The sequence below is a fragment of the Aspergillus terreus genome, genomic scaffold (genome assembly GCF_000149615.1).
Source record: "Aspergillus terreus NIH2624 scaffold_17 genomic scaffold, whole genome shotgun sequence".
NCBI classification, from domain to species: Eukaryota; Fungi; Ascomycota; class Eurotiomycetes; order Eurotiales; family Aspergillaceae; genus Aspergillus; species Aspergillus terreus.
The window spans coordinates 189,776-215,687 of NT_165940.1; the positions used below are offsets into that span (position 1 = coordinate 189,776).

General features: G+C 53.8%; 9 protein-coding genes across 9 annotated transcripts in view; 6 read left to right on the forward strand and 3 right to left on the reverse strand.

Annotated features, from left to right (window-relative positions):
* Nucleotides 1-1,092, forward strand: part of ATEG_10287 (uncharacterized protein) — a gene marked incomplete at both ends in the record, with an annotated part of 1,956 nt that extends 864 nt beyond the window's left edge. Inside the window, one exon of the mRNA XM_001218634.1 lies at nucleotides 135-1,092. Coding sequence (XP_001218635.1) covers nucleotides 135-1,092 — 958 coding nt within the window. The remainder of the gene's footprint in view (nucleotides 1-134) is intronic.
* Nucleotides 1,093-2,067: 975 nt separating this feature from the next.
* bgt2 (GPI-anchored beta-1,3-endoglucanase EglC) lies at nucleotides 2,068-3,583 on the forward strand (the record flags this gene model as incomplete). Its single annotated transcript, XM_001218635.1, has 2 exons — nucleotides 2,068-2,262; nucleotides 2,318-3,583. The coding sequence occupies 2 exons, from the start codon at nucleotides 2,068-2,070 to the stop codon at nucleotides 3,581-3,583; spliced, it is 1,461 nt and encodes a 486-aa protein (XP_001218636.1).
* A 679-nt stretch (nucleotides 3,584-4,262) lies between these two features.
* On the reverse strand, nucleotides 4,263-7,295 carry ATEG_10289 (uncharacterized protein; the record flags this gene model as incomplete). Its single annotated transcript, XM_001218636.1, has 8 exons — nucleotides 4,263-4,347; nucleotides 4,535-4,613; nucleotides 4,659-4,797; nucleotides 4,846-5,398; nucleotides 5,449-6,213; nucleotides 6,261-6,497; nucleotides 6,542-7,127; nucleotides 7,181-7,295. 8 exons carry the CDS (start codon nucleotides 7,293-7,295, stop codon nucleotides 4,263-4,265), a joined length of 2,559 nt encoding a protein of 852 aa, XP_001218637.1.
* A 599-nt stretch (nucleotides 7,296-7,894) lies between these two features.
* On the reverse strand, nucleotides 7,895-10,596 carry ATEG_10290 (FAD-binding oxidoreductase; the record flags this gene model as incomplete). Its single annotated transcript, XM_001218637.1, has 8 exons — nucleotides 7,895-8,617; nucleotides 8,669-8,718; nucleotides 8,872-9,096; nucleotides 9,151-9,353; nucleotides 9,404-9,734; nucleotides 9,785-9,875; nucleotides 9,929-10,325; nucleotides 10,385-10,596. The coding sequence occupies 8 exons, from the start codon at nucleotides 10,594-10,596 to the stop codon at nucleotides 7,895-7,897; spliced, it is 2,232 nt and encodes a 743-aa protein (XP_001218638.1).
* A 1,184-nt stretch (nucleotides 10,597-11,780) lies between these two features.
* On the forward strand, nucleotides 11,781-13,071 carry ATEG_10291 (uncharacterized protein; the record flags this gene model as incomplete). Its single annotated transcript, XM_001218638.1, has 5 exons — nucleotides 11,781-11,867; nucleotides 11,943-12,008; nucleotides 12,067-12,171; nucleotides 12,221-12,674; nucleotides 12,749-13,071. The coding sequence occupies 5 exons, from the start codon at nucleotides 11,781-11,783 to the stop codon at nucleotides 13,069-13,071; spliced, it is 1,035 nt and encodes a 344-aa protein (XP_001218639.1).
* A 2,405-nt stretch (nucleotides 13,072-15,476) lies between these two features.
* Nucleotides 15,477-17,035, forward strand: ATEG_10292 (putative endoglycoceramidase; the record flags this gene model as incomplete). Its single annotated transcript, XM_001218639.1, has 2 exons — nucleotides 15,477-15,953; nucleotides 16,007-17,035. The coding sequence occupies 2 exons, from the start codon at nucleotides 15,477-15,479 to the stop codon at nucleotides 17,033-17,035; spliced, it is 1,506 nt and encodes a 501-aa protein (XP_001218640.1).
* Nucleotides 17,036-17,650: 615 nt separating this feature from the next.
* On the forward strand, nucleotides 17,651-18,724 carry ATEG_10293 (phenylacetaldoxime dehydratase family protein; the record flags this gene model as incomplete). Its single annotated transcript, XM_001218640.1, has 1 exon — nucleotides 17,651-18,724. One exon carries the CDS (start codon nucleotides 17,651-17,653, stop codon nucleotides 18,722-18,724), a length of 1,074 nt encoding a protein of 357 aa, XP_001218641.1.
* Nucleotides 18,725-19,410: 686 nt separating this feature from the next.
* ATEG_10294 (acyl-CoA dehydrogenase family protein) lies at nucleotides 19,411-21,018 on the forward strand (the record flags this gene model as incomplete). Its single annotated transcript, XM_001218641.1, has 6 exons — nucleotides 19,411-19,581; nucleotides 19,641-19,950; nucleotides 20,008-20,235; nucleotides 20,291-20,380; nucleotides 20,432-20,905; nucleotides 20,987-21,018. 6 exons carry the CDS (start codon nucleotides 19,411-19,413, stop codon nucleotides 21,016-21,018), a joined length of 1,305 nt encoding a protein of 434 aa, XP_001218642.1.
* Nucleotides 21,019-21,171: 153 nt separating this feature from the next.
* On the reverse strand, nucleotides 21,172-25,476 carry ATEG_10295 (uncharacterized protein; the record flags this gene model as incomplete). Its single annotated transcript, XM_001218642.1, has 7 exons — nucleotides 21,172-23,341; nucleotides 23,405-23,689; nucleotides 23,874-23,911; nucleotides 24,076-24,550; nucleotides 24,784-25,304; nucleotides 25,353-25,423; nucleotides 25,470-25,476. The coding sequence occupies 7 exons, from the start codon at nucleotides 25,474-25,476 to the stop codon at nucleotides 21,172-21,174; spliced, it is 3,567 nt and encodes a 1,188-aa protein (XP_001218643.1).
* Nucleotides 25,477-25,912: the final 436 nt, after the last annotated feature.

The following is a 25,912-nucleotide window of genomic DNA, read 5'->3' on the forward strand; positions in this document are numbered from 1 at the left end:
ACTACTACGCCGTGCGAGACCACTACCACTACTCCGACTCCGACGACCACGACTACTCCATGTGAGACTACTACAACGACCCCCACTCCCACGACAACTACTACGCCGTGTGAAACTACTACAACGACAACTAGCACGACTACCCCGTGCGAGACGACCCCAACCACTACTACGACTACGACTACTACTACTCCATGTGAGACGACTCCAACTCCTACTACAACCACCACGACGCCCTGTGAGACCACTACAACGCCGACTACAACGACCACTCCCTGCGAGACGACCACCACAACTGTTTCTCCAACTAAACCAACTACGACTACTCCAACCCCAACTACAACGACCACTCCCTGCGAAACCACCACCACGCCAACTACAACTACCACTCCTTGTGAGACCACTCCAACGACTACAACTACGACCACTCCATGCGAGACAACCACTACCACCACTTCTGCTTCTCTGACCAAGCCAACCACAACCACTCCTTGCGAGACAACTCCCACGACTACCACCAGCAAGACGACCACCACCACCACTCCCTGTGAAACGACGACTACGACCGCTCCTTCTCCGACGAAGCCAACTACTACCACTCCTTCTCCGACGAAGCCTACTACGACCACTCCTTGCGAGACCACCCCAACCCCAACTACTACTACCACCACCACCCCCTGTGAGACAACCACAACGGTCCCTCCCCCGACTACCGCAACCACCACTACTCCCTGTGAGACGACCACAACGGTCCCTCCTCCGACTACCGCAACCACGACCAAGACGACCTTGACGACCATGACGATCCCTACCACTACCCCTACCACCACCAGCAAGCCCCATACTACGACCACGGTGCCGCCCTCGCCGCCCACCTCCGTCCCGACCACCAGCACGACCGTGCCCAATCCCCCGGTGGAGACCCATACGTCCACCGGAGTGCAGCCGGTTCCCACAAGCCCCGCGCCCTCTCAGAGCCACACGACTACCGTGCCCCCTGCGCCGATCTTCACTGGTGCTGCCAGCGTGCAGAGCTTGGACTCGAGCTTGGCTGCTTTGATGGCTCTCGGAGTTGCTGCGATTGTGTTCTAGGTGCCGTGCGTGGCCTAGTATAGGTGACTGTTTGCTGGCTTTAGTAATGTTTATGATTTATAATCTAATGGATTGTGAGATGCGATGATTTATGATTTGTGATGTGTTGAAACAGGGGTGTGATGAGTGTGTATTGGATGAATCCTTAGGTTATGTTAATGTCAATTGAATCACTCTCTACCTATAGTATAGTTAGGCACTGACCACTGCATTATGCATTATTTCACTTCATTCTCACTGTCCAATCATAGTGGGCGGAAAAGGGTGATCATGAACTGCTTACATCAGCGCATAAGTTATGCTCTCGCCTCCCCATCCGGCCACCTCCGAGGCCCACAAGCGAGCTGATGGAACCCCTATAAGAAGTGAAGACGACGACGAAAACTCTTGGGTCCAGTCTTCCCTGCATCCGAGGCCAATCATGCCACTGCCAGAGCACCGTTAATGGAAGACCCGTGGGAGGGGACGCCATTGTTGCCCACCGGTACCACAGCAGCAGACGGGGCCTTGTTCGGGGTAGCATTCCCACATGCCCGCACAATCAATGCGAGGGTACGACTGCACCGTGGCATTCAGACAAGATGGACAATCCGTAGAGACAATGAAATTGTGCATTGCTGGATGTGCTGTGCTGCCGACTATGGAGTAAAGACGGGCGATCGACCGCATTGGCGTGATGGATCGCATTGCTTGGCCTCAACCCTAACTCATAGCGCATCCGAACAGGGGGCCCCAGTATGATCCAACGATTCTATCTTTAAGGCTTCGGCTCTTGATGGATCTGGCCACTGTTGCCCGGCTCCACTGGGCCTCTGCAGTGCCATTCTAGAATTCCCTCTTGCTCCGATTGCCGGTTGCCTCCTGACGGCCTCTACTTAAACCCTGCTTCTCCTGTCTCTCCTCCTCGTCATACTTCTGCCTTCAGAACGTTTCCCCTATCTTTCTGTATCCGCTGTCTTTCATTCTCTCGCTATCATGCAGCTGACACAGCTCCTCGCTCTTGCGCTGTCGCTCGCTACCTCCGAGGCTGCCTACAAGGGCTTCAACTATGGCGACAAGAAGCCCGATGGCAGCAGCAAGTATCAGGCCGACTTTGCCTCCGAGTTTGAGACCGCCCAGAACCTGGTTGGCGCCCCGGGCTTTACCAGTGCTCGTCTCTACACGATGATTGTATGTCTCCAGTGTCCTTCAGGTGATCCTGGCGCCTTGGACTGACCCTATACAGCAAGCCGGCACGGCCAACGATCCCATCTCTGCGATCCCCGCCGCCATCGCCCAGAACACCTCTCTCTTGCTGGGCCTGTGGGCCTCGGGCAACAACATGAACAACGAGCTGACCGCCCTCAAGGCGGCCATCAGCCAGTACGGCGAGGACCTCAGCAAGCTGGTGGTCGGCATCTCCGTCGGCAGCGAGGACCTGTACCGCAACTCGGTGCTGGGCCAGAAGGTCAACGCCGGCGTGGGCGTCGACCCGCACGTGCTGGCCTCGTACATCGAAGAGGTGCGCTCGACCATCTCCGGCACGCCGCTCAGCGGCGCCCCCCTCGGCCACGTCGACACCTGGAACGACTGGGTGAACGGCTCCAACGCGGCCGTCATCGACGCCGTCGACTGGGTCGGCTTCGATGGCTACCCGTACTTCCAGAACACCATGGCCAACTCCATCGACGACGCCAAGGCCCTCTTCAACGAGGCCGTCGCCAAGACCAAGTCCGCCGCCGGCAACAAGGAGGTCTGGATCACCGAGACCGGTTGGCCCGTCAGCGGTAAGACCGAGAACCTCGCCGTCGCTTCCATCCCCAACGCCAAGCGCTTCTGGGATGAGGTCGGCTGCCCGCTCTTCGACAACACCAACACCTGGTGGTACACCCTCCAGGATGCGTTCGGCGCCTCCGTTCCCAACCCCAGCTTCGGTATCGTCGGCAGCACCCTGACCACTCAGCCCCTGTTCGACCTGAGCTGCTCCAAGTCCAATACGACTTCCTCGTCTGCCATCGCCAGCCCGACCAGCACCGCCGCTGCCGCTGGTGGTGTTGCCGGCGGTAGCACCGGTTCTGCCTCTGGCTCTAGCACCGGCACTGGCTCTAGCTCTGGCTCTGGCTCCAACTCCAACACCGGCGCAGCTTCTGGCGCAGTCGGTGCCGCCGACCGTGAAACCTCGGGAACCTCCGGATCAGCCAACACCAACGGCACCTCGGGCTCGGGCTCGGGCTCGAACTCCACCAGCGGACATGGCTCGAACGTGACGGTCCCGACGCGTCCGACGTCTGTGAGCAACGTCAGCCCGAGCAAGAGCAGCAGCGCCCTGTTCACTGGCGCTGCGACCAGCATGGGGGCGTCTCCGTCGTCTGTGGGCAATGTCGGTCCGAGCAAGAGCAGCGGCGCGGCGTCTCCGTCGTCGACGACCATGTTCACTGGTGCTGCGACCAGCGTGTCGGCGCCTGTTGTGCATGTGGTGCTGCTCGCTTTGATGATGGTTATTGCTGCTTAAGTTGGGGTCTACTGGGTTGGTGTTACACTAGACTTTGATCAACTGATTAATCCGCTCGTTTCTGTCTTCCAATGTATATCTTCTGGCGCAAGGTAGAATGAGAATGAAAAGTGCTTGGAGACAATCATGTTGATCGGTAATCCTGAACATCTACTCCGTAGAATCCTAGCATTGTGCAGCGGGTGTGACAATGCCTTGTTACTGTAGGTACCCTACCACTGCCACATTCTGGCCACAATGCAACCGCCGCAACGGGAAATCGGCCAGATGGGCCGACGTCATGGCGAGAAAATATAGACTCGTGAGATCATTGCGGTCTCGATAGAATTTCAGAGTTTTCTCCCGATTGCGTGGCGTTCCGTTGTTTGGAGTACAGTACCTGGGTACAACGCTCGTTGGAATTTCCACAGAATGGCTCTCTATGAACCCGTCATTCTAGATGGAAATGAATTTTGCCGATTTGAGCAGTCAATTCGTATTAATTCTAGGATGTGATTGGTTGCGCAGATTTTTCAAAAGTGACTAAGCACGGCTTGATTATGTCAGCATATATTGGTTGCCGGATTCGGAAAGACATTCTTTACTTGATGAGAGGCACAATTGATTGCATGGAATGAGGAGTATACTACTACAACAGTCGATACTATCATGCCCAATCCTTTATTGCGTTACACCTTGCTCAATGATGGGGATATACGGAACCGGCCGTTGCCTCGAAGATTGTATTGTAAGGGGCCATTGAAGATGCAACCGCCCATAATGAGCTATACAAACATGTCTATCAGTACATCTCATCCATTCGATTTCTTCCCCGAACGTCGTCCTGTGCTCTGCTTAATTCGCACCCCCTTTTCGTAAATCTCCCACTTCTCCAACACCGCATCCCGCGCCTCCTCTGACGCCGCCTCCCATTCCTGATACCCTTGACGGATGCGCGACCTGACCACATACCCTTGACGATCTTCCCCATACGACCGTTCAATGCCACGGTATATCCCGTTCAGTGGATACCCAAATAAGCCCCAGAGTCCTGGCCCACGTTAGTCATGTACCTCCATCATGTCGATCAACTCACCAGCTTGGGGCTTCAAGAGCAGCCCGCCAACCCCTTTACCAATGCCTTTCGCAAGACCAGGGACGCCAGCATCATCCATGCCTCTGCGCGGCTGCGTCACGATCCCAGTAACCCCATCGTACAGGGAATACCCAAATTCCTACCATCATAAGCACGCTTCAGACAAAACAACCCTCCATGCACTCACCTTCCCTGCTGCCACGAACCCCGATCGCAGCCCCTTGACCTTGGGAAACTCCCGCACCATCCGGTCCCCATACCAGCGCGGAGCCTCGTGGAACCCCTGCGACAGCCCCAACGTCACGCCCATGGGCACCTGCACAATCCAATTCACGAACCGCCGGCCGGTATAGCTGGTATTCGCGAGAACCGTACTGCCAAAGCCATGTTTATTCTTCATCGTCGGCACATCCTGGCTATCGGAGCTGGTCGTGCTGGCAGCAATGGTGGACTGGTCGCTGATGGACGTCGTCGTAGAGCCGTTGGCGGGCTCCTCCACCGCAGTGGTGCTAGTAGCGTCGGTGGAGTTGGTGATCATGGAGGCGCGCGCATCGCACGACGGCAGGCCGAAGTCCTCGGCAAACCGCGCGGAGGGCGGCTGGGCGAAGTTCTGCACCATGTTCACCGGTACCTCGACGATAGACGATAGGAAGCTGGTGAGGGGGCCGGCGATGCCCTCCGCACCCTGACAACCGGGGTTGCGGAGATCGTGATTCACGTCGTAGTGATACGGGTGGTATCTACACCTTGCGTTAGGGGGTAGTAATGCATGGACTCGGTGGTAACGCACAGCTTGATATCCTCCGGCTGCAGCCGGTTCTCCTGGACGAGGACCGTGGCCGCGAACGGACTCAATAGCACCTTCGTCCGGCGGACGCGCCATGCCGCGGGCCGGTCCGGGCACAGCGAGCACTGCAGCTTGCGCAGCTTCAAGTGGCGATGAAAGCTCTCGACGCCGGCCTGGGCGCCGTCTTCCGCGCGGATCTTGGCGCTCAACGCCTCTGCCTGCGCGATCGTAGCGGGCTCGAGACAGAACCGGATCGCCTCGGCGAGTCGCTCGGCCGTGAGCTTCGTGTATGGAATCGGGGACGGGCCGGCCTTGTTCAGCGCGACCAGCTGGCCCCAGAACGGCTGGTCGCCGAAAAAGGGGACGATGGTGGTTGGTCGGCCCAGAGCCAATCCAGTCGCTGTGGTGCCGGCGCCGCCGTGATGGACGACGCAGGATACGCGCGAGAACAGCCAGTCGTGGGGACAGTTTCCTAGGAAAAAGACGTCGGGGGCGTCGAGGTTGTCCGCGCCGAGGCCGCCCCAGCCTTTTGAGATGAGCGCGCGTTGGCCCGTGAGTCGGACGGCGTCCAGCACCGTCTTGGTCAATGCGTTCGGGTCGTCTACTACGATTGAGCCGAATCCGATGTAAATCGGCGGGGGCCCGACTTCGAGGAATCGAACCAGATCTGCTGAGGGTTTGTATTTGTTATCGGGCGGGAGGAAGCTGAAGCCGCACACGTCAATGTGTGACTTCCAGTCGTCGGGTTTTGGGAGCAGCGAGGGTGACCTGGCATGATTAGTTGACTGGCATATGGACATTAGCTATGGGCGCACCAGTAGTAAGAGAACGGGATCTGCAGTCGGTGCATGATGCTAGGAGCGCGCATCGCATCTAGGGTCTCTAGCCCCAGTTCGAACCGGCGGAAATCATTCTGCAGATCGCCCAAGCCCTGCCAGATCAAGGCTTCGGTAATGGCATACGAGGCGAATTTGGCGGCCGACGGCTTAACGTTTGACGCGCGGATATTGGCCAAGGGGTGAGGGAAGGCCTGCGTCGGGGACCATGGCATACTGTACATATTAGCTACGCACACGATCCGCATTGCTAGACGAACGTAAACATCATGTGCAGGGGAATCCCCATCTTCTCTGCGCAGTGGATATGAGCAAAGCTGGGCGGATTCGCAATAATGGCATCCGCCACGAAGGGGTCCGCCTTCAACGGGGCATCACTGGTCAAGTCGATGCCTTCTCCGGCCTCGAGGCAGGCCCGCCAACACCCGCCGATCATTGTGCGGATCTCCTTCCGCCGGCGGCCGATTGCGCCGTGCAGCAGCGTGTCCATCTTGGGGATCAGCTTCGGGTTCTGCACCATAAACGACATGAGCTGGGCGGGATCGCCGCCGATGTTGAAGAACTCCAGGCCATGCTGCCGCACAAAGTCGCGGAACACCAGATGGGTCGCGAGTCGCACGCGATGGCCGTGTCTCTGCAGCGCCTGGCCGATTGCAATGAACGGCTGAACGTCGCCTCGGGATCCGACGACGTGAATCACTATGTTCATGCGAAGGGGGAAGTGGATAGGGGCTTTCTCGTCGGACGGCGGGCTCACTTCCAAGGCTGGTTGGTTTTCCAACGCCTCAACGAGCTCCGACGTCCCGGGGATATCCTCGCGGATGTCGATGTCTAGCCGTCCATACTCTGGATACCGGTAAGAGGTGGTCAGGACCAGAATGGGGGATGCAATCGCGTACCAGTGACATGGGCATCTGTCTGCAGCCCATCCCCCGAGAACTTGGCGTGTTCGCAACGCTCCCCTTCGCCAGGACTACACGCGAGAGGGATCTCCGAAGCGATATTAGTATCCATTGTGGCATCTGGATGACAATAGGGCTACTCGTGGTTCAGACGGACAATGGTCTTATACCAGCAAACAGACTCTCACATGACGTCGAAGACTCACCCTGACAAGAGGATTATCAATCATCAGGGTCTAGTGGGTCTGGCTTTGACAGCCGTCGGGGTCTGCAGACAATGAAAGGACCATGGATCGTATCCGTCTAGCCCTAACCATCTCCACAATGCCCCGGATGACTCACGGCAGCCTATATCTTCCGCACTCTCACTCTCATATCAATGCACAGTTTCATAGACAATTCCTCTGTTTAAATCCCTTTACCAACTCCATCATGAGCCGCACGCTGCGCTTCGCCACTGTGGATGTCTTCACCACCCAGCGGTATTCCGGCAATCCGCTCGGCGTCGTCTTTCTCCCGCCGCAATCCGAGAAGCCTCTCACCCAGGAGGAGAAGCAGTTGATTGCGCGCGAATTTAACTACTCGGAAACCATCTTCGTGCACCCGCACGAGGCCGGCTCCACGCAACGCGCAATCGACATTTTCACCACGGACGAAGAGCTTCCCTTTGCGGGCCACCCGACCATCGGCGCCGTGTCGTGGTTCCTGGGACTATCGCCCGACGAGCAGGATCGCAATGTAACCACCCTCATCACCAAGTCCGGACCGATCGCCATATCGCAGGTTCCTTCCTCTCCGGGCGTGGTGGCGGCCGATATCGCCCATAACGTGCATATCCACGCCGCGCGATTCCCGCTGTCCGAGCTTGTGCGGCTGCATCCATCGCTCGCGAAGTTCCTGCCCACCGACGGGGATTTCCCCATTATTTCCGTGGTCAAGGGCATGAGCCAGGTGCACGTCCAGCTGCCCAGCCTGGAAGCGTTGGCGGCCGTTGAGCCTCCCGTGGGCGGCGAGGATGTGCCATGTAACGCCGCGTCCAAGGGGGGCTATCTCGATGACGGCTGGGAAGGACCCGGCCTCCTGCTGCTCTATTTCCATGTTCCCAATGTTCAGGATGAGGTGACCGGGAAGACGGTGATCCGGTCGCGCATGGTCCTGCGAAACGAAGAAGACCCCGCCACTGGCAGTGCGGCCAGCGGGTTGGTGGCTTATCTGAGTTTGACTTCGTCGGACCCCTCGAAGACCGTCTTCGACTACCATGTCGTGCAGGGAGTGGAGATGGGCCGTCGGAGCGATATTGGACTTTCTGTCAGGCTTAGTGGGGACGGGGAGCGGAAGATCGAGACGCTGACGCTGAAGGGGAGTTCTGTGCAATTCAGCTCTGGCGAGTTGAGAATCTAATAGACAACGGCGAAGATGTATAGAAGCATTGTCCTGTCGCAATCACGTTAGATATTAAGAAAAGAGAACCTATTTGCTTCGGACATATGGATGTGTATGAATCTCGCCACTATGAATCCATTCGGCACCGATTCCTAGAATGAAAGGTGATATATGTCAGAAGTCAACCACTAGTGATGGACACTGCATGATGCATTCGTTCATTTGAACAATACGTGCTGACATGGCTCACTGCTTCCCTGCCTTCGAGACCAACCATCCACCATGCTGCAGAGTCTGGAAAATACCCTCCGGGTCGTACTTGAGCGCAATGTTCTTGAGCTTCTGAAGATTTTCAGGGCCGTAGCTAGCCAAGGGATCTTGATCTCGGGACGCATAATTCGCGTATTGGTAGGGCAGATAGGTGCCATTTTTCTTCGCCGTCGTCTCAGCAGCATCGACAATCTTTCGCACTCCCTCCCGAACCCGCTCCTCATGCTCGACCTGCTTATAATCCGCCATGACAAGGAACCCTTTCAAATGTCAGTCGTGAACCAATCGGGTCGGAAGAGAATGCCTGAGCCTACACTGATGGTTTTCTTCCTTCAAACCCATCGGGTTGCCTCCCATCGCTTCCCCAACGCGGATGCAGCTGGACGCCATTGGCTGTATGACCATGGTGAGATCGGCTCCTGTGTCTTTGAGAGCCTCGACCTGCTCGAGGCGGGCCTTTTCAGCAGCCTGGTAAACCTCCAAAGATGGCAAACTAGACATCGTTCTCATGTCATGACTTTATTCGTCAGCATAATGCCACCATGTGTAAGATTGTAGAGTACGAACCACTGCTGCTCGGCAGCCAAAATATTGGCAGTGGCCTGGACCATGCCGTAAACCGTGCGGCATCCTCCTGGAATGACGGTCTGCAGGAAGGGAACGTCGTAGAAGGGTTTGAACGCGTCGGGGTTCTCGACTGGGGCGCAATAGAAAAAAACCAGGAGGGTCGCATGATTCAGCGTATGCCATACCAGAGTCGCTTTATTGTCGGTCTCAATGATCTTGTGGTATTCCATCAATGCTTCCATGAGCTGGGCGTTCTGTGCTGTCGCGTAGACGCGCGCCTCCGCCCAGACTTTGTTAGGAATCGCTCGCATGATCATTTTAGTCACCACGCCTGCAACATAAGTCAGAAGGGTAGACGCGAAGGAGAACGAGTTCACTGACCATAATTGGAGCCGCCTCCTTTAAGCGCCCAGAATAAGTCGGGGTTTGTGTCGCGAGTGGCGCGCACGATGGACGAATCTGCCAGCACGACCTACTCCCAACAGTCATTAGACGGGACTGCTTCGCTGGTCGGAACGAGCTCACCTCATATTCAACGACGTTGGTGCACCCCAGCCCATATTCGCTATTCTGGAAAGAAAGACCTCCTCCAAGCAACAAGCCTGGGACCCCAACAGGAGGAACTCGACCGCCCGCAACCGTGATACCATAGGGGTCCAGCCCTTTATAGACATCCAACCAGCGCAGGCCCAGCCCAACATCGACCGTCGACTTGTCCTCGGATACGACCAGCTGGGTAAACCTGCTCATAGAAATGACAACACCGCCATCGTTACTGGTGAACCCGGGGTTCTGGAGATGTCCTCCACCGCGAATGGAGAATTTGGTGCCGAGCGATCGACAAAGCGCCAGGGCTTGGGCAACCTCCACGGACGAACACGGGTTCAGAATCACTCTTGGAGAGAGCCAGCAGTTGGTGGACCTGTCCGAGGGTTTCGGTTAGTCAACGTTGAGAGTCTCGATGATCGATCCACCACGCACCATGGTTGCGTATGATGCGCTTCATACGCGGCAGACCCTTCCACTACAGCCGACTCTCCAAATACGGCAGTAAAGACCTTCTCGGTTGTCGAAGCACGGGCCGAGTCTTTCTCGGGGTCCGACAGCGCGGCGAACGAGCCGAGCAGGCCCTCCACCTCGCTCTGTTGCGCAGCGGACAGTTGGGGGAAGCTTAGTTGACCGGGGACGGACATAGAGGGACTCATAATGGGCTGGGATATTAAAGAGAAACGGTTCTCAAGTAGCTACCATGTGGACTGCTGCTTGGGCGTGGGACCCAGGATTATTATAGTAGCGAAACATTATTACTCGGGAGTACGGGAGTACAAAGTATGGCCTCATTTACTACTCCGTACATAACTGCCCCTGAATCGACATGTCAGCGGGAATACTTTAATGCTATGCTTCCTGACTCGGCGGACTTCGGCTCCGGTTTACTAGCAAGATTTTCTAGTGGGACAACGGGGCGGAACGATTGGTAGCGCGAAGTCTAATAGCGACGGAGGTATCACTAATAACCTAACCAACGCCTATCACTGCATCTAGATGTGTCTTCGTGGAGTTTTCCTGCCCGAACAGCCCGAGAGAAGACAGGAGCGCTAATTCCGCGCCGGACCATCTCCGTAGGCTGCGAAGGAATGCCGGGACGATGGCATGACGCGTAATCAAAAGGGTAAGTCGCCCCGAAGGATAGAGCGAACCTAAAAGAATGGAGTGACCATCCTCCTCGCACCCTATTCCTCCGTATCTCGAAGGCACGGCGAGCTACTTACCTACGTACTGCCTATATAGGTTAGTAGGCAGCCGACTGTATGAGTAACGGTGGGATAACGGCGATAGTTGAGGATTGCCTGATATATACTCTTAGAAAAGATGTAGTAATAGAAAAATAGCTACATACTCTTTGATTATATAAAAGTATTAGGTGATTGAAAATTCTATTGTTTCTTTCTGTACACAGTATAATCATCAAGTTATGGATACATCTCGACGCTTCGAAGTCTATACCTACTCCGTAATCACTGCGGAGCTCTTTCTATTGTTGGGCTGAGATCAATCGTTGAGCCGTGGTAGACGGTAGACCAACCTCGCACAGGTGGGGTGGGTGACAGGTCTGCCTGCTCTTCTTAAGAGGCGATGATAGCCCGCGTGAAGAAGAAGACCGGTATGACTTCGCGCGGGATCTCTGCACACTGCTCCATACGCTAGTCACACATCCCTGCTAGGGTCCTTCGTACTTTTGTACGGAGTATGGGGCGGAGCTAGCTAAATACGATGAATCCTTCTCGATTGAACTCGCTTTTCTTTTCTCCTATGCCGTCCATGGATTGTTTCTGCTGCTGAAATCTCGATTCTGTGACATATGAAAAGAGTCACCATGGCCGAACCACAGAGCTCAGGAACTCCCTCCATGGTCATCTCCGTGAGGGCTGTGACCTTGACCGTGGCGATTCTCTGTACAGCGGTTTGCTGTCTTCGGGTGGGCTCCTGATTCACTCATTTTGATTTCTCGCTTGTCGGCTAATACTCCGGATTTCAGCTGTACATGCGGCGGTTCGTCATCAAATCATTCGGAATTGATGACTACCTGGTGATGGTAGCGCTGGTACGCCTTCTCCATTAAAGGGTAGTATGGCACTGGACTAACTAAGTGGTTGGAATAGGTCTTTGTCAATGGTTTTTCTGCCCTTGCCTACACTATCACATACTACGGCCTAGGAAGACATACGTGGGACGTTCCGAATGTGCATTTGGTGACATGGCTCAAGGTTGGAATTCAAAGCCCGGCTTGCTCATCTGAAGCTAACAACAGTTGAGATCTACTACGCTGCGCTGTGTAGCTATCTGGTTGTGGCCTTCGCGGTCAAGGTGAGCCTGGTCACCTTCATCATGCGGGTATTCCCCCAGGACTACGTGAGGAAGGGCGGCCTCGCCCTCATCGGCTTCATGACTCTCTTTACCATTTCGGGCGAACTGGCGCTGGCGTTTCAGTGTAAGCCCATCCGCGCATTCTGGGACAAGACAATCACCACCGCTACCTGTTTCTCCACCGACACCATGTTTGGCATTACCATGTACCAAGGGGTTGTGATGTTCGTGTGCGACGTAATTATCGTCGGACTCCCTATCCTTCCTATTTGGGGGCTGCAGATGCCTGTGAAAAGGCGGCTGTCGGTGGTGTTTCTATTCAGTTTTGGCATCCTGGCATCTGCGGCTGCCTTGGTCCGATTCAGCACACTCGCCTACACGAAGGACAGCGTTGACATCACCTGTACGTATTCTCATTCTCTCCCCCATCTCCCTTGCATGCCGGTAATAGATCCTGATGATCCAATTTCGATACAGATTCTGCCTCGACATCTCTGATCTGGATGGAGATTGAGTTCAATATCGGATTGCTCGCCGGATCCCTGTCCTCTGTCCGCCAGTTGTTTAAGATCAGGTCGATTTTCAGCAGCCACGAGCGATCGACCGGCCCCGATTCGAAGCTCGCTAGTGGCAACTACGAACTACGGAAGAAGGCCCCTTGGAAGGACCGTGGCATCATGAAAACGTCCGAGCTGCACACCAGGGTGGATGAATTGGTTCGACCAGAGAGTCAGGAGCGGATTGTACCGATTTACGGGCAAGGGGACTCTGTCCGCACGGATGTATCTGGTAGATATTGAAGCAAACGTCCATTTATTCTGTCCCGATTGCTCCTTAGCGCTCCTGGATTCCAGTCCCGTGAAGCTGCATATACTCTGCTTTTCACGGGCCATACGCAGCAGGGTACACCTTGCGGGACTTGGTCTCATCCCGGCAGAGCGGATTTATCCCTTCGCTAAAGCGCCTCCGCTGTCTGCTTAGACGAGAAGCGTATGCGACGGAACCATCTATGCACAGTTAAGGATTCAACCACACACATAGCTAGACTAGATGGGATTTGTATAGCGCTAGGAATCGATTTAACACCCCGCCCTATCGCTATATTAACTTCCTACCTCCCTGCCTCTGTAGTGAGTCCCCGCTCGCTCACGATTTGTATTAATAGCTGGGCCGCGATCTAGGCCGTGCGAAACCCGCCCTGCCCCTCCGGCTAGCACGTCCTAACTGTGATTTATCAATATATGCGGGTCCTCGGGGCGCGCGAACTGCTTCCGGAAAACGTATAGATCTCTCGGAGAAAGCGGCTAGTCTACACAAAGGGAAATTAAATTAAGTTTAGTAAGGCTGCCGACCCGAAGATTATCCGGCTCACTCCAACGGCGAACCAGACAATCTGCTAATATAATAAATTAAACAGCATTGGCAGAAACAGTAAAATAGAAAAAGATCGAAGCTAATACGGCAGCTAATCGCAGATTAAAAAAAAAAAAATCTAGTTAGTTAATCAACTACCATCTAAATATTGGTACACAAGATGTGTTAGCCTACAGCACTTTACAACATCAAGGCTTCTGACTCGGACCGGTATAGCTACGGAGACGGCTCGTAGATCTTGAAATATATTTTTTATAGTGTTTGTTGTATTAGAAAGCATGTGCGATAATGATAGCAAAGCTCTAGGCTATAGAGGATCTCCGAAGAAAAGTATTGACCATAATACGCTTCAGGCAATTCGCTATATCGCTGAATATATATGTTAAACAGACTTGCTACAGTAGTCGGACTATATTGATATAGAGGATATGGAGCAGGATTAGAAACGGCAGCAGGCCAGTTTAGTTATGATTTCTGCTTTTAACGTGGCTATACGCTAGTTTTCTATGTCTTTTCTGCATTTGTGGGCTATATAGAATAGGCGTTCGGATACCAGACTCCAGCTTCATTTGCTGCAGCGCCTGCATAGGTAATCGCTAGTTGCTTCAATAGATAGGCCTCAACAGGTTAACAGAATCTTGATTGATTAATTGATCTACCCCTTCTGACTTTGAAGGGCAGTTCGGTGCGAGTCAGTTCTGGCAAGCTGAAAATCTAATTTGACAACGCCGAACAAGTATAGCAGCATCCTACTGTATCAAGTCGGAGAAAATATTGGTTTCAGAGTATGATATGTTTGCCCAATTGGTCGATGAATGACCCTGTATGTCGCTGGATGTGACAGGTCGACATATCCGCCATTTTATTTCTGGTGGCCCCTCCGGCTCTGCCTACTGGAAGGGTGATCTATAGCTTTCAGACTGTTTCCGATCTTGCATGATGGGTTCATCGCGTCTCGTCCCTTCAGGAAATGCGATTGGAGTATGTCAGAGATTCCTCGGCCATGGCTAATAACCCGGTAATGTTATTTAGGAACGGCTGAGGCATCTTTCGAAACCAGTGCCCGTCCATAGGCACGAGGTTATTTCGATGTGATCGCTATCCACGCCGGAGAAGGACCTGTAGGTAAGCAGAAAGAGGTCTGAATAGACTCGTAGGATCATTTGTAGCATAGGTAACCCGACCGGCAGTATGTATGTATAAGTTCTGGTCTCCCCGCGTGACTTTTTGAAGGTATAGTGGCCTGTATTGCTACAACCACAATGACTTAGTACCTAGGTAGGTACCTAACACCCACAGGAGCAAAGGGTAGCGGGGATCTGCAAGGTCGCCGAACAGGGGCTCGCTCGGAGATGGACTCTGTCTATGTGGGGTTGACACATGTTTGCGTAGCATCCTCGGGAGCAGTTGCCGAGGTGGATCTATAATGTATAATTTGTATGCCCTTTGGCCCATCCCCCAGGTGTGAATGGACCAACGGGCATGGATAGCTTCAGATCTGACTATTTTCTTCAATACAGAGTATATCAGCAGACATTTTATCTCTTCTTTCCTCAGATGGCGTATCAATAAATCTATTAAAATGGCTTGCCGGTCCATCCGCCTTGTTTATGTACATCACTAGTTCTAGTTCCACTGTAGGTACTGCGGGGCACGTTACAACCAGTTGCTCAGGCAATTAAGCGAGAATAGGGATATGCATCCCCTTTTTATGTAAAGGAAAGTACTGGGAATTTATATCACCCTGTAGTCCCATATCTGAACACCCCCTCTTCGACTCTGTCGCCTTTCCGTTCATTCTTCTCGACATTGTATTGGCGCTTTATTCGAGATGCTGCCGACTCTTACCGCAGCTGCATCGCTGCTAGTGGTGCTTAGCACACACTCAACAGGTGTGCTGGCCCAGGATGCCGAGGGCTGGTACAAGGCCCATCCAGGCATGTCGCGCATCAGCCGGGTGAACCAAGCCACGCATCAAATTGTCGATGTATTCAACCGTACGCGGTTCTTCCATGGGACCAATGTCGTGATGAAAGAGCCCCCGTGGTATCGGCCGATGGAATGGGTGCCCGGTGTGTCATCGTTTGGCGAGCAAGATGTCCAGAATCTGCACGACCTAGGTCTGAACATTGTTCGGTTAGGCCACAGCTGGGCCGGTGCAGAGCCTGTGCGTGGCCAGTACAACCAGACATTTCTAGACATCATGAAGGAGCAGACAAAACTGGCGGAGGACCATGGCCTCTATGTTCTGGTGGACGTGCACCAAGACGTCCTGGCGCGGCAGTTTTGCGGTCACGGCGTACCTGACGTAAGTAGTCCACGGCTATGTTGGCGCAAGCTGATACTGACCCGCATTCGCAGTGGTTTGTTCAGCAGGACTGGGTACCAAGTTGGAAGAGGTATCCCTTTCCTCTCAAGCTGACGCCGTTCGATGTGGATGATGATGGGTTCCCATCGCCGGAGTCGCTTTGCAACACCGTCGATTGGTCTCTAAGCTACACCTCGGTGGCGGTGTGCAATGCATTTGGGCGGCTATACAACAACAATGACGGGCTGGGCGATGCGTTTGCGGCGTACTGGAAAAAGCTGGCGTCCGAGTATGTCAGGACGCCCAACGTGGTCGGATATAACCTGCTGAATGAGCCGTGGGTGGGCGACTCGGTGGCCGATCCGACTCTGCTAGTGCCAGGCGTTGCTGACCACAAGGTCCTAGAAGGGCTCTGGAACCGTTCAGCCAAGCAGATCCGTACCGTGGACAATGACACGCTCATTTGGTTCGAAGGCGCCACTCTTGATATCTTGTCGGGTTTCAACAACGTCCCTCTTGGAGACGGCTCGAAGTCGGTACATTCATTCCATTACTACAGTCCGCCGCAGCTGGGGTCCATTTCTACCACATTAGGCAACCGCCGCAAGGACAGCGAGCGCCTGAAGACTGCCGGTGTGCTGACGGAGCTCACGTTCTGGATGGGCGACGATAAGCAGATGCAAAACCTCGCTGATGCCATGTCGGCGACCGACGCAAGCATGGTGTCCTGGATCGGCTGGGCGTACGAGAACCTGTACAATGGCACATCTGGTCAGCCATACCCTGAACTGGCAAAGCACTACAGCCGTGCATACCCTGCCGCGGTCGCTGGCACTCCCACGAGCTTCAGCTTTGATGAGAGCTCGGCCACCTTCAAGCTGCAGTTCACGTCGGATCCAAGTATCCAAGCGCCTACTGAAATTATTCTGCCCACCTCCACGTTCCCCAACGGCTATGAAGTCCAGGTGTCGCCTGAAGGCAGCTTGCTGCAGTATGTACCGGACAAGCGGACCTTGGCGCTGTTCACATCTGCTGGCAATAAGACCGCCATCGACATATCTGTCACAATTTCTCCTAAATAATTCATATATAGCCTATGAATTTGGTCTTGTTTTCCATCTGCTTCCTAATACCCTCGCTGGGAGTAATATTCAAGTGACGACTCCCGGTGACCCACAGTAGTGGCATTGGGGAATTTCACCTTCATAGACACATGAGCCCTTCAAAATTCTTCTTAGCCATATTACTTCCCCATTATCTTGGCGGGGAGAAGAGAAAGGAAAGGAAGTTGATGAGTGAGTTTCGCAGGGCTCTGGCCCAGAAGGGTTTGAACCCACCTGGTATACGTGTATGCGTGCGTGTATTTCCTGCAGCGCACGCTTGAGTAATTCGCCACTACGATAAGTCACACAGAATTGTATACATATCCTTCAAGGTCGGGTCATGCCAGATCTGGCTGAATTCGCTTCTCGGGCAATGCCAAGTCGTCCCCGCATCCAACACGATAATTGCGGGGTGAACAAGGAGGGGAGGTTGGTCTGGCGGCATCATTGTCTATAGCTCTATAGAATCGACCTCCAGCAGACTGTGCCAGCAAGAAAGGCATGATATCGCGAGCTTGTACTTTCGCCTGTCGAAGCATCCGCAGCGGGAGACATTCCCCGGCAATTCCCAACGTTCAACAACGACGTTACTCCATGCCGACAGGTCGAATCTACCCCTTGGCTCGGCCGGAGGGCCACAAACCCCCTGTGCAGCGGTGGCGATTAGTCTACCCAGATGCAGCGACCCCAGTCCATACCGCGTATATCGGCATCCAACAACATGATGATTCCGCGGCCGGGCAGGATGCCTTCCGTACTGCAGCAGATGTGGTGCGAGAATTCGTCAAATCCATGTCTTGTCAGGACCAGTCTCGCGTCACGGAAACCTTCCGCTTCCTGGATGGCGATGACTGCAAAAATGCAATCATCCACGTTTGTTACTGGGAAGATGCCCGTTCCTACGAGGAAGACCTCAGCCGACTCCGGCCAATGGACATATACACTCGGGTCCAGCGGGCACCGGGTATCGGCATCTGGTGCGAACGGTTCACCACGCCAATATCGCGACTGGAAACCAACTACTCCGGGATCGATTACCTGCCAGGACTCGCCCAACTATCCCAGGGACAGCCAACGGAACATACCCTGACGGCGTACTGGGGCGCTGCCCGGGATCGCATCCCCAGCTCTGGACACGATGCTTTCCCTCGCGACCACCCGGAGAGCGCAACTTATCCGCCTCAGATACCCCGCGGACTTGGCCAGAGACTGTTCGGTTGCAACCCGTACGATAACCTGGTGCACATCCGTTCCGGTCAGTATTGGCAACGCTGTGACGCAGCGGAAGCCGAGGCGTATGAAACGATGCTGGAGCCAACATTGAAAACAGGGTTGAAATATCTGTGGGACACCCGAGATGAGTCGGGAGCAATTGGGCTGCGCTTTCTTCGCAACGAATGGGGGGCTGAGGAGGCAAAAGAGACCTGCGCCGCAGGCTTCTTTCGAAACCTCGACGATCTTGAGCAATGGGCGAAGCAACACCCGTCACATATCGCAATTTTCAAGGGTGCTCTGAAACATGCGCGGGTGTTTGGAGAGAATCGCAAGATGAGGACGTGGCATGAAGTATCTATATTGAAAAGGGGGGAAGCGCATTTTGAGTATGTGAATTGCCAGCCTCATACAGGTGTGATCAAGTATGTAGCGTTGCAGAGTGAGGATGTATGAGACGGCATCAAGAGCATCGACCTGAGGGGCTTAACTTGATTCTTACTCGCTATGAAGCCACTCTCATTGGTGACGGTTGGTTATCTGGGCGCTTTGACAGCTTCATCGTCGGCCGCGCCATCGCAGGCGCCGCTGGCTGTGGCATGTACATGGGCCTGTTGACCCTCCTCTCCGTTACGACCGACAACGTCGAGCGGCCCAAGTTGAACTAGCGATATATGTACTACTCAATTTTGTCAACGACCGCCAAATTTCGAAACAACTCAAATGCACTTGACTTCTCGCACTTCATCTAGATAATTAATAGTAGACATGGACCACATCCAGCTGCTTGTACCTTTGGCTGTCGATGCGATGCCGCCAAACAATTCTCGGTCCGAGCGGACCGATCAACACAATATGTAGAGAAACGAAGCAACCAAGCAAACAACAACAACCAAAGATACAGTATTATAGCGAGAAAAAGTACAATCACAGCACAGTTATTATTAAAGAAGAATAATCGAGATTTTTGACCTCTTACACCATTCAAGAATAGATGTGTTCCTCCTGCCGAGTTTCCACGCGGTCCGAAGTCGGATAATCGCCCGGCGTACCGTAGAGAACTAGATCTATATCATTTGATCCGAGGAGTGGAGTCCATAGACTGTTTACTACTGCATTCAGCAATCTCATTCAATCCGACAATGTCCGTTTCAAACGTCCCTTTCGGCGACCCCTTGTGGTTGAATCGCGTCTACAGCCCTTACTACAAGGACTCCCATCGTCGCCTACAGGCAGAGGTCCGCGCCTATGTAGACACACATATTGCACCATTCTGCGAAGAATGGGAGAAGGCCGGCGTTGTGCCACCGGAGGTATGAAACGACGCCCAACAATCAACACAAGTCTGACCGCAAATCCAATGAACATGTAGGTTCATGAAAGACATGCCGAGCTGGGATACACCGCCGTCAGCGCATTTCCACTGGCAGTGGACTGCCTAGAAGGACAACGCCTCCCGGCGAGCATCCCACCCCACGAATGGGATGCATTCCATGACCTCGTCGTCATTGACGAACTGGCCCGCTGCGGATACCTTGGTATCATCTGGGCACTGGGGTGTGGAAACTCCATCGGCGCGCCCCCGGTAATCAACTTTGGATCCGAAGAACAGAAACGCCGGTTCCTGCCAGACATGTTGCAGGGACGCACGAGGTTTTGTCTTGGGGTTACTGAGCCCGATGGTATGAGAAGACTTTCAACCACTTGAACTCGCGGCCCACGAGCTAACGTGGATACAGCGGGCTCTGATGTGGCGGGAATCTGCACCACTGCGGAGAGGCGCGGAGATGTGTATATTGTCAACGGCGCAAAGAAGTGGATCACGAACGGTATCTTCGCTGATTATTGCACTGCGGCTGTCCGAACGGGAGGACCAGGCATCCAAGGCGTCTCTGCGCTTGTCATTCCATTGAACGCCAAAGGCGTGATGCGCAGAAAGATCGAGAACTCTGGCGTTAACGCAAGTGGTTTGTACAACAGTGCTTTCTATGTTCCAAGCAGGCAGAATACTAATCCCCCCAGGATCGACATACATCGAATTTGACCAGGTAGAGGTGCCGGTTTCCAATCTCCTAGGCCAGGAGAACAAAGGCTTCCCGATCATCATGAGCAGTAAGATACGCGCAGCATGCCTTAAAAGAACTCCTCCTTAATGAGAAACAGATTTCAACCATGAACGCCTGTGGCTCGCCTGCACGTCGCTGCGTATGGCCCGGGTCTGCGCAGAGGATGCCTATCGACACGCCATCAACCGGGAAACATTCGGCAAGAAGCTGATTGAAAACCAAGTGATCCGGGCGAAGTTCAGCGTAATGGGTCGCAGCCTGGATTCTACATACGCCTGGATGGAACAGTTGGTATACATGGCCCAGATGGCGCAGAAGGATGGACGAGATGCAGCAATGGGCGGGCTATTCGCCAACCTGAAGGTTCTAGCGGGACGGACGCTTGAGATGGTCAACCGCGAGGCTCAGCAGGTGATGGGGGGCTTGGGATATTCCAAGAACGGCCGCGGCGCAAGAATCGAACAGGTCAGCCGCGATGTACGCGTGATGGTGGTTGGAGGAGGAAGCGAGGAGATCTTGACCGATCTCAGTATCAACCAAGAGATTAAGGCCATGAAGGCGATGGAGAGAAGTAAGCTCTAGAGCGATGGCATTCACCCTCAAATCACGTTATAGCATCTGTTTAGCATAAACACAAATGACAAGATTGAAGTGGAGAAGGACATGCTGGCTGAGAATCCTTGAATTATCTGCATTAGGCCGGGAAACAGTGTTGTTAGAAAAGATAATAATCGCCTTCACAGTTACTGAGGTACTTCGTGGGATACAGGTAAGACTATGGGAATGTGAAGAAAATTTAAATTCATAACACTGATCGATTGGATATCTAACTATATTCTATTCCACTGTACACAGGACCTTTCCCTCCTCCACTGCATCGCCCTGCTTCCAACTTGTTCGGAATCGTCCGCTTGCACTCGCTGTAATACTCATCTCCATCTTCATGCTTTCAACCACCATGACACTTTCGCCGACTTTAACATCATCGCCGTTCTTCTTCGCCACCGACAGAACACGACAGGGCATGGGAGCGGTGATGCTTTTCTGTTCGGCATCTTGACTCTGCTCGACCGAGCGTATGCTTTCCATGAACGACAGCAGGCTGCAGCATCGGAACTCCACCCATGTTCCGAGATGAGGGAAGTGACAGAGTACCTGCTGCGGGGTGGACGACAGACGGCCCAGAGAGGATGCTACCGAGGGGAAGACCACGTTGGTAAGAATCTTGGATCCGTTGATCATGATCTCCAGGTCGAGACTGAGGAAACTATAGTCCGGAGCCTCGTGCTCGATGGAAAGGTGCGATTTGATACAAACCTGGTAAGACGGCCCAGAAACAACTTCGCCGCGACGCAGCGCCTGACTGATTGCATTGTAGCGCGCCGTAACTTTGCCAGCAGATGTCTCGCTCCTCTCGGACAGCTTCACTGGCTCTGGGAGTGGTATAACATGCACAGTTTGTGTCATCTGAGGGGAAGATCCATCATCTGTGCACCACAGACACATACGCGAAGCCTGAGCATCGTCCTCCCCGACTAGTGTGCTGATATCGCAGTGCACATTGACTGGGTCAAATCGCTGATTGCGGAACTGTTTCCGAACGTTTTGAAATGGTTTCCGAGTTACCGCATGGCCGCGGTACTGCGCAAGGCGACGCAATATAAGCGCCGGAATAGCATACATGGCGTTTTGTATTCCAGGACCACTTTCCCCTTCGCCCAGAGCCCCGAGGAGCAGTTGCTGGAGGTTCGACGGAATGAATGCAGTGGTGTAGCCAGGGTCTGCAAAAGCTGGGTTGGTCAAACACCGCTGAAGGAACAGCTGGTTGGTCCTGATACCGACGCATGCTGTACTGGCAAGCACCTTGATCATCTTTTCGATAGCCGCTGCCCGCGTCGGTGCCCATACAACAACCTTTGCGATCATGGAGTCGAAATAGATGGACACGGTTGAGCGGGTTTGGATAGCCGTTTCGAAACGAACGTCTCGGTCACCCACGGTGGTGGGTGACGGCCGCCAAAGACGAACCACTCCATGCTCCGGGAAGAAGTTTCTCTGCGGATCCTCAGCGCAAAGACGACACTCGATTGCATGGCCGCGCAATTTCAAATCCTGCGCAACGGGCAGGCCACGCAGCCGACCTCCAGCAGCCACAAACAGCTGCAATGAAACAAGATCCACACCAGTGACCTCCTCCGTGATCGGATGCTCGACCTGGAGCCGCGCGTTGACCTCGAGAAAGTAGAACCTGCCCGTCTGCACATCGACAATAAACTCGACCGTGCCGGCATTCTCGTATCCGATGAGTTTCGCAATACGCACTGCCGTTGCTGCCATCTTCTGTCTGACCTGCTCCGCGAGAAATGTACACGGCGTCTCTTCAATGACCTTTTGATGTCGCCGCTGGACAGAGCAGTCGCGGTCCCCAAAAGACAGGACCTCCCCATGGCTGTCACCAACGATCTGAATTTCCACATGCTTGCTGCTTTCGAGGTATTTCTCCAAGATCAGGTCGCTAGAGCCAAAGGAGCGCTGTGCCTCGGATTTTGCGCGCTCAAGCTCCTCTTTCAACTGGCCTGCCTCGCGCACAATCCGCATTCCTTTTCCACCGCCCCCGGCAGATGCCTTTAGCATAACAGGAAAGCCGATCTCTGCTGCGGCGGACGCAAGACTCTCAGCATCTTGCGTTGACCCCGCAAAACCCGGGACTAGAGGAACGTCAGGGGCGTGCTCGCGCAAGTAGTCCTTCGACGAGCGCTTGTCTCCAAGAGTTGACATAGCACGGGCTGATGGTCCGATGAAAATGAGCCCTGCCTCGCGAACGCGGTCGGCAAATTCTGCGTTTTCGCTGAGATAGCCATATCCGGGATGGATTGCCTGTACACCAGCAGAGACTGCAGTCTGAACAAGGAGGTCTGCGTTGAGAAAGGGGTTAATGCTGCTCCCTTCTATGCTGCCGATGCAGATAGCTTCATCTGCATCCTTGATATGGCGTGAAGAAGCATCTCTATTTTTGTATCAGAAGGTGGTTCAGCAAGGTTCGGGCTTGTGCCCAGGTAGGAGCACATACTCATCAGCGTAGACTGCGACCGAAGTGATGTTTAACTTTCGACAAGTCTGAGCGATGCGGCAGGCGATCTCGCCACGGTTGGCAATGAGCAGCCTTTGTATCACAGGTCGACCATTCTCTGCAAAAGGCGATGGTGCAACAAACAAGGGAGGTCGAAGGGGAGCTGCATTCAAAGCCCCTGGATTAAAGGACATATTCAGATTCGTGGCTTGCATCGTCAAAATTGGTGGTGTAAACAGATTAACACAACTAAAATCTGTGGATCTAGTAGCAAATAGATACCCACTGAAGATAAACTATTACACGTTCATTATGTCTCATCCATCCCTGGCACCGCCGATATTGTTCGGTCCGGCCTCTGCCGTAGGGACAGAGGAAGGATCGGACCGACCGTCAAAGGCCGGCGAGCGCCATAATGCCCGCGTAATCTCCTTGAGGCATGACAATTCTAGAGTATTGTCTGCCATACTGTCGTCTTAGCACCATGTGTGCTTTGGGATCAGTGTACTGTGGCCTTGTTCATCAGTGATACTACGAACACAGTCACCCAACAGGACATTTGATCGGAGTACTTGATAAAAGATATGTATTTGTTTCAATGGTAATGATGCAAAATGTACGGATATAAACTAAATTCTAGCCAACAAATTATGCGTCTCAGTCCCCTTCACCTCTTCCAAAGAAACCACCTCTAGGCACATCCCAAGCACATCCCGCGTGTCTCTAGGATCAATGATCCCGTCATCAATGAGCATGGAGCTGGTAGCATAGCATGCTGCATCCGCCTGTACGGCATCACGGAACGATTTGACCTGCTTTTGCAATTTCTCCGGGGACAGGGTTTGCCCCTTTGACTTTGCGCTGGCGATCTGGACTCTTTCCATCACGCCAGACAACTGGTCCGGCCCCATGACGCTGCATCGTCCGGTAGGCCAAGTAAATAGGAACCGCGGCCGGTACGCCCTCCCGCACATCGCGTAGTTACCGGCGCCGTAGGAAGCTCCCAGAATGATAGAAATATGGGGCACTGTGGAACAGCTCACGGCCGAGACTAGCTGGGCTCCGATCTTGATGATGCCGTTGTGTTCGGCTTTGGCCCCGACCATGAAGCCTGTCACGTTATGGAGGAATATAATCGGTGTGTTTCTGAGCTCGTTAGTATGCGGAGTGGCGATGCAGTGCGCCTGGCTTACTGTTGATTGCAAAGACGAATGAATTGAGCTGTCTTGGCCGCCTCATGGGGGTTGATTACCGACAGCTGATTAGCGACGATGCCTACTGGGAATCCTAGACATCGCTGTTAACATTGGCAGCTCTCTGATGGAATCGAGGGCATACCCAAGATGTGCGCCCACCCAGTAATCATATTCGTCCCATACTTAGGCTTAAAGAGCGACAGGCGAGAATCGTCGAGGATTCGAAGAAGCACCTCGCGCATATCGAATGGCTTCCGAATATCTGGATTGACAAGGGCGAGCAAATCATCCACTGGGTACCGTGGAGCTGCAGGTTCAATCAGGCCTGGCACTCGCGGCTCACGGGCCTCAAGAGAAGCCATCCATTCCCGGGCCTTTTGGATAGCGTCAAACTCGTCAACCGCGATCTGGTCGGCCAGTCCAGTAGTCATCGCATGGACCTTGGCGCCGCCCAGTTCTTCTGCTTCAATATCCTCTCCAGTAGCCATCTTCACCAACGGAGGACCGCCGAGAAACGCCTGCGCTTGGTTCTCTACGAAGATCGTGTAGTCAGATAATGCGGGATGATATGCGCCGCCTGCGGTGGATGACCCGAACACAATGGCGCACGACGGCTTGCCATGTTGTGTGCGCACCGCAAGGTCCCGAAAGAGCTGTCCACCTTTGTGGAATACACGGAACTGTTGGGGGAGGAAGACCCCAGCCTGCAGTTATCAGTATAGAGCAACCGATGTATGCTGGATGTCACTTACCGACTGGACCAAGGAGATAAGAGGGAGGTCATTCTCAAAGGCAACTTCCATCATCCGGTTCACCTTCAGGACTAGCGCAGGGTTAGACATGAGGAAGACAATACAAAAACCACATACCAGTCATTTCATTCCAGGCTCCTCCACTTTGCGTTGGGATATGCGACATAAGCAGACATGGCCGGCCACTGCGATAGAATTAGGGTCTGGACCACTACAGTGTCTTGGACGATGAATCGACTAACCTGACAGTCCCAATACCTGAAATGAGATTCGCGCACGGCGTCGAATCCTCATTACCATAGCCCGCAAATGCGCAAAGTTCGAGGAATGGCGAGTCTTGGTCCAAAAGCAGGGCAATCCGGTCTCTTGCTATGTCCCCTTTGTCAACAGTAGTCCCAAGCGTTTCGCTCAGCCAACGTACCCAATAACTGGCCTCTCGACTGGTGTCTCTCTAGAGAAACTTGGTTTCCCTCTGCGCATACCTGCCTAAGACGGTCTTCGAATTTGTCGAGAACCGGGACCCAGCTATCTTTGTTTTGCTGGAACTGGGGGCCGCGAAG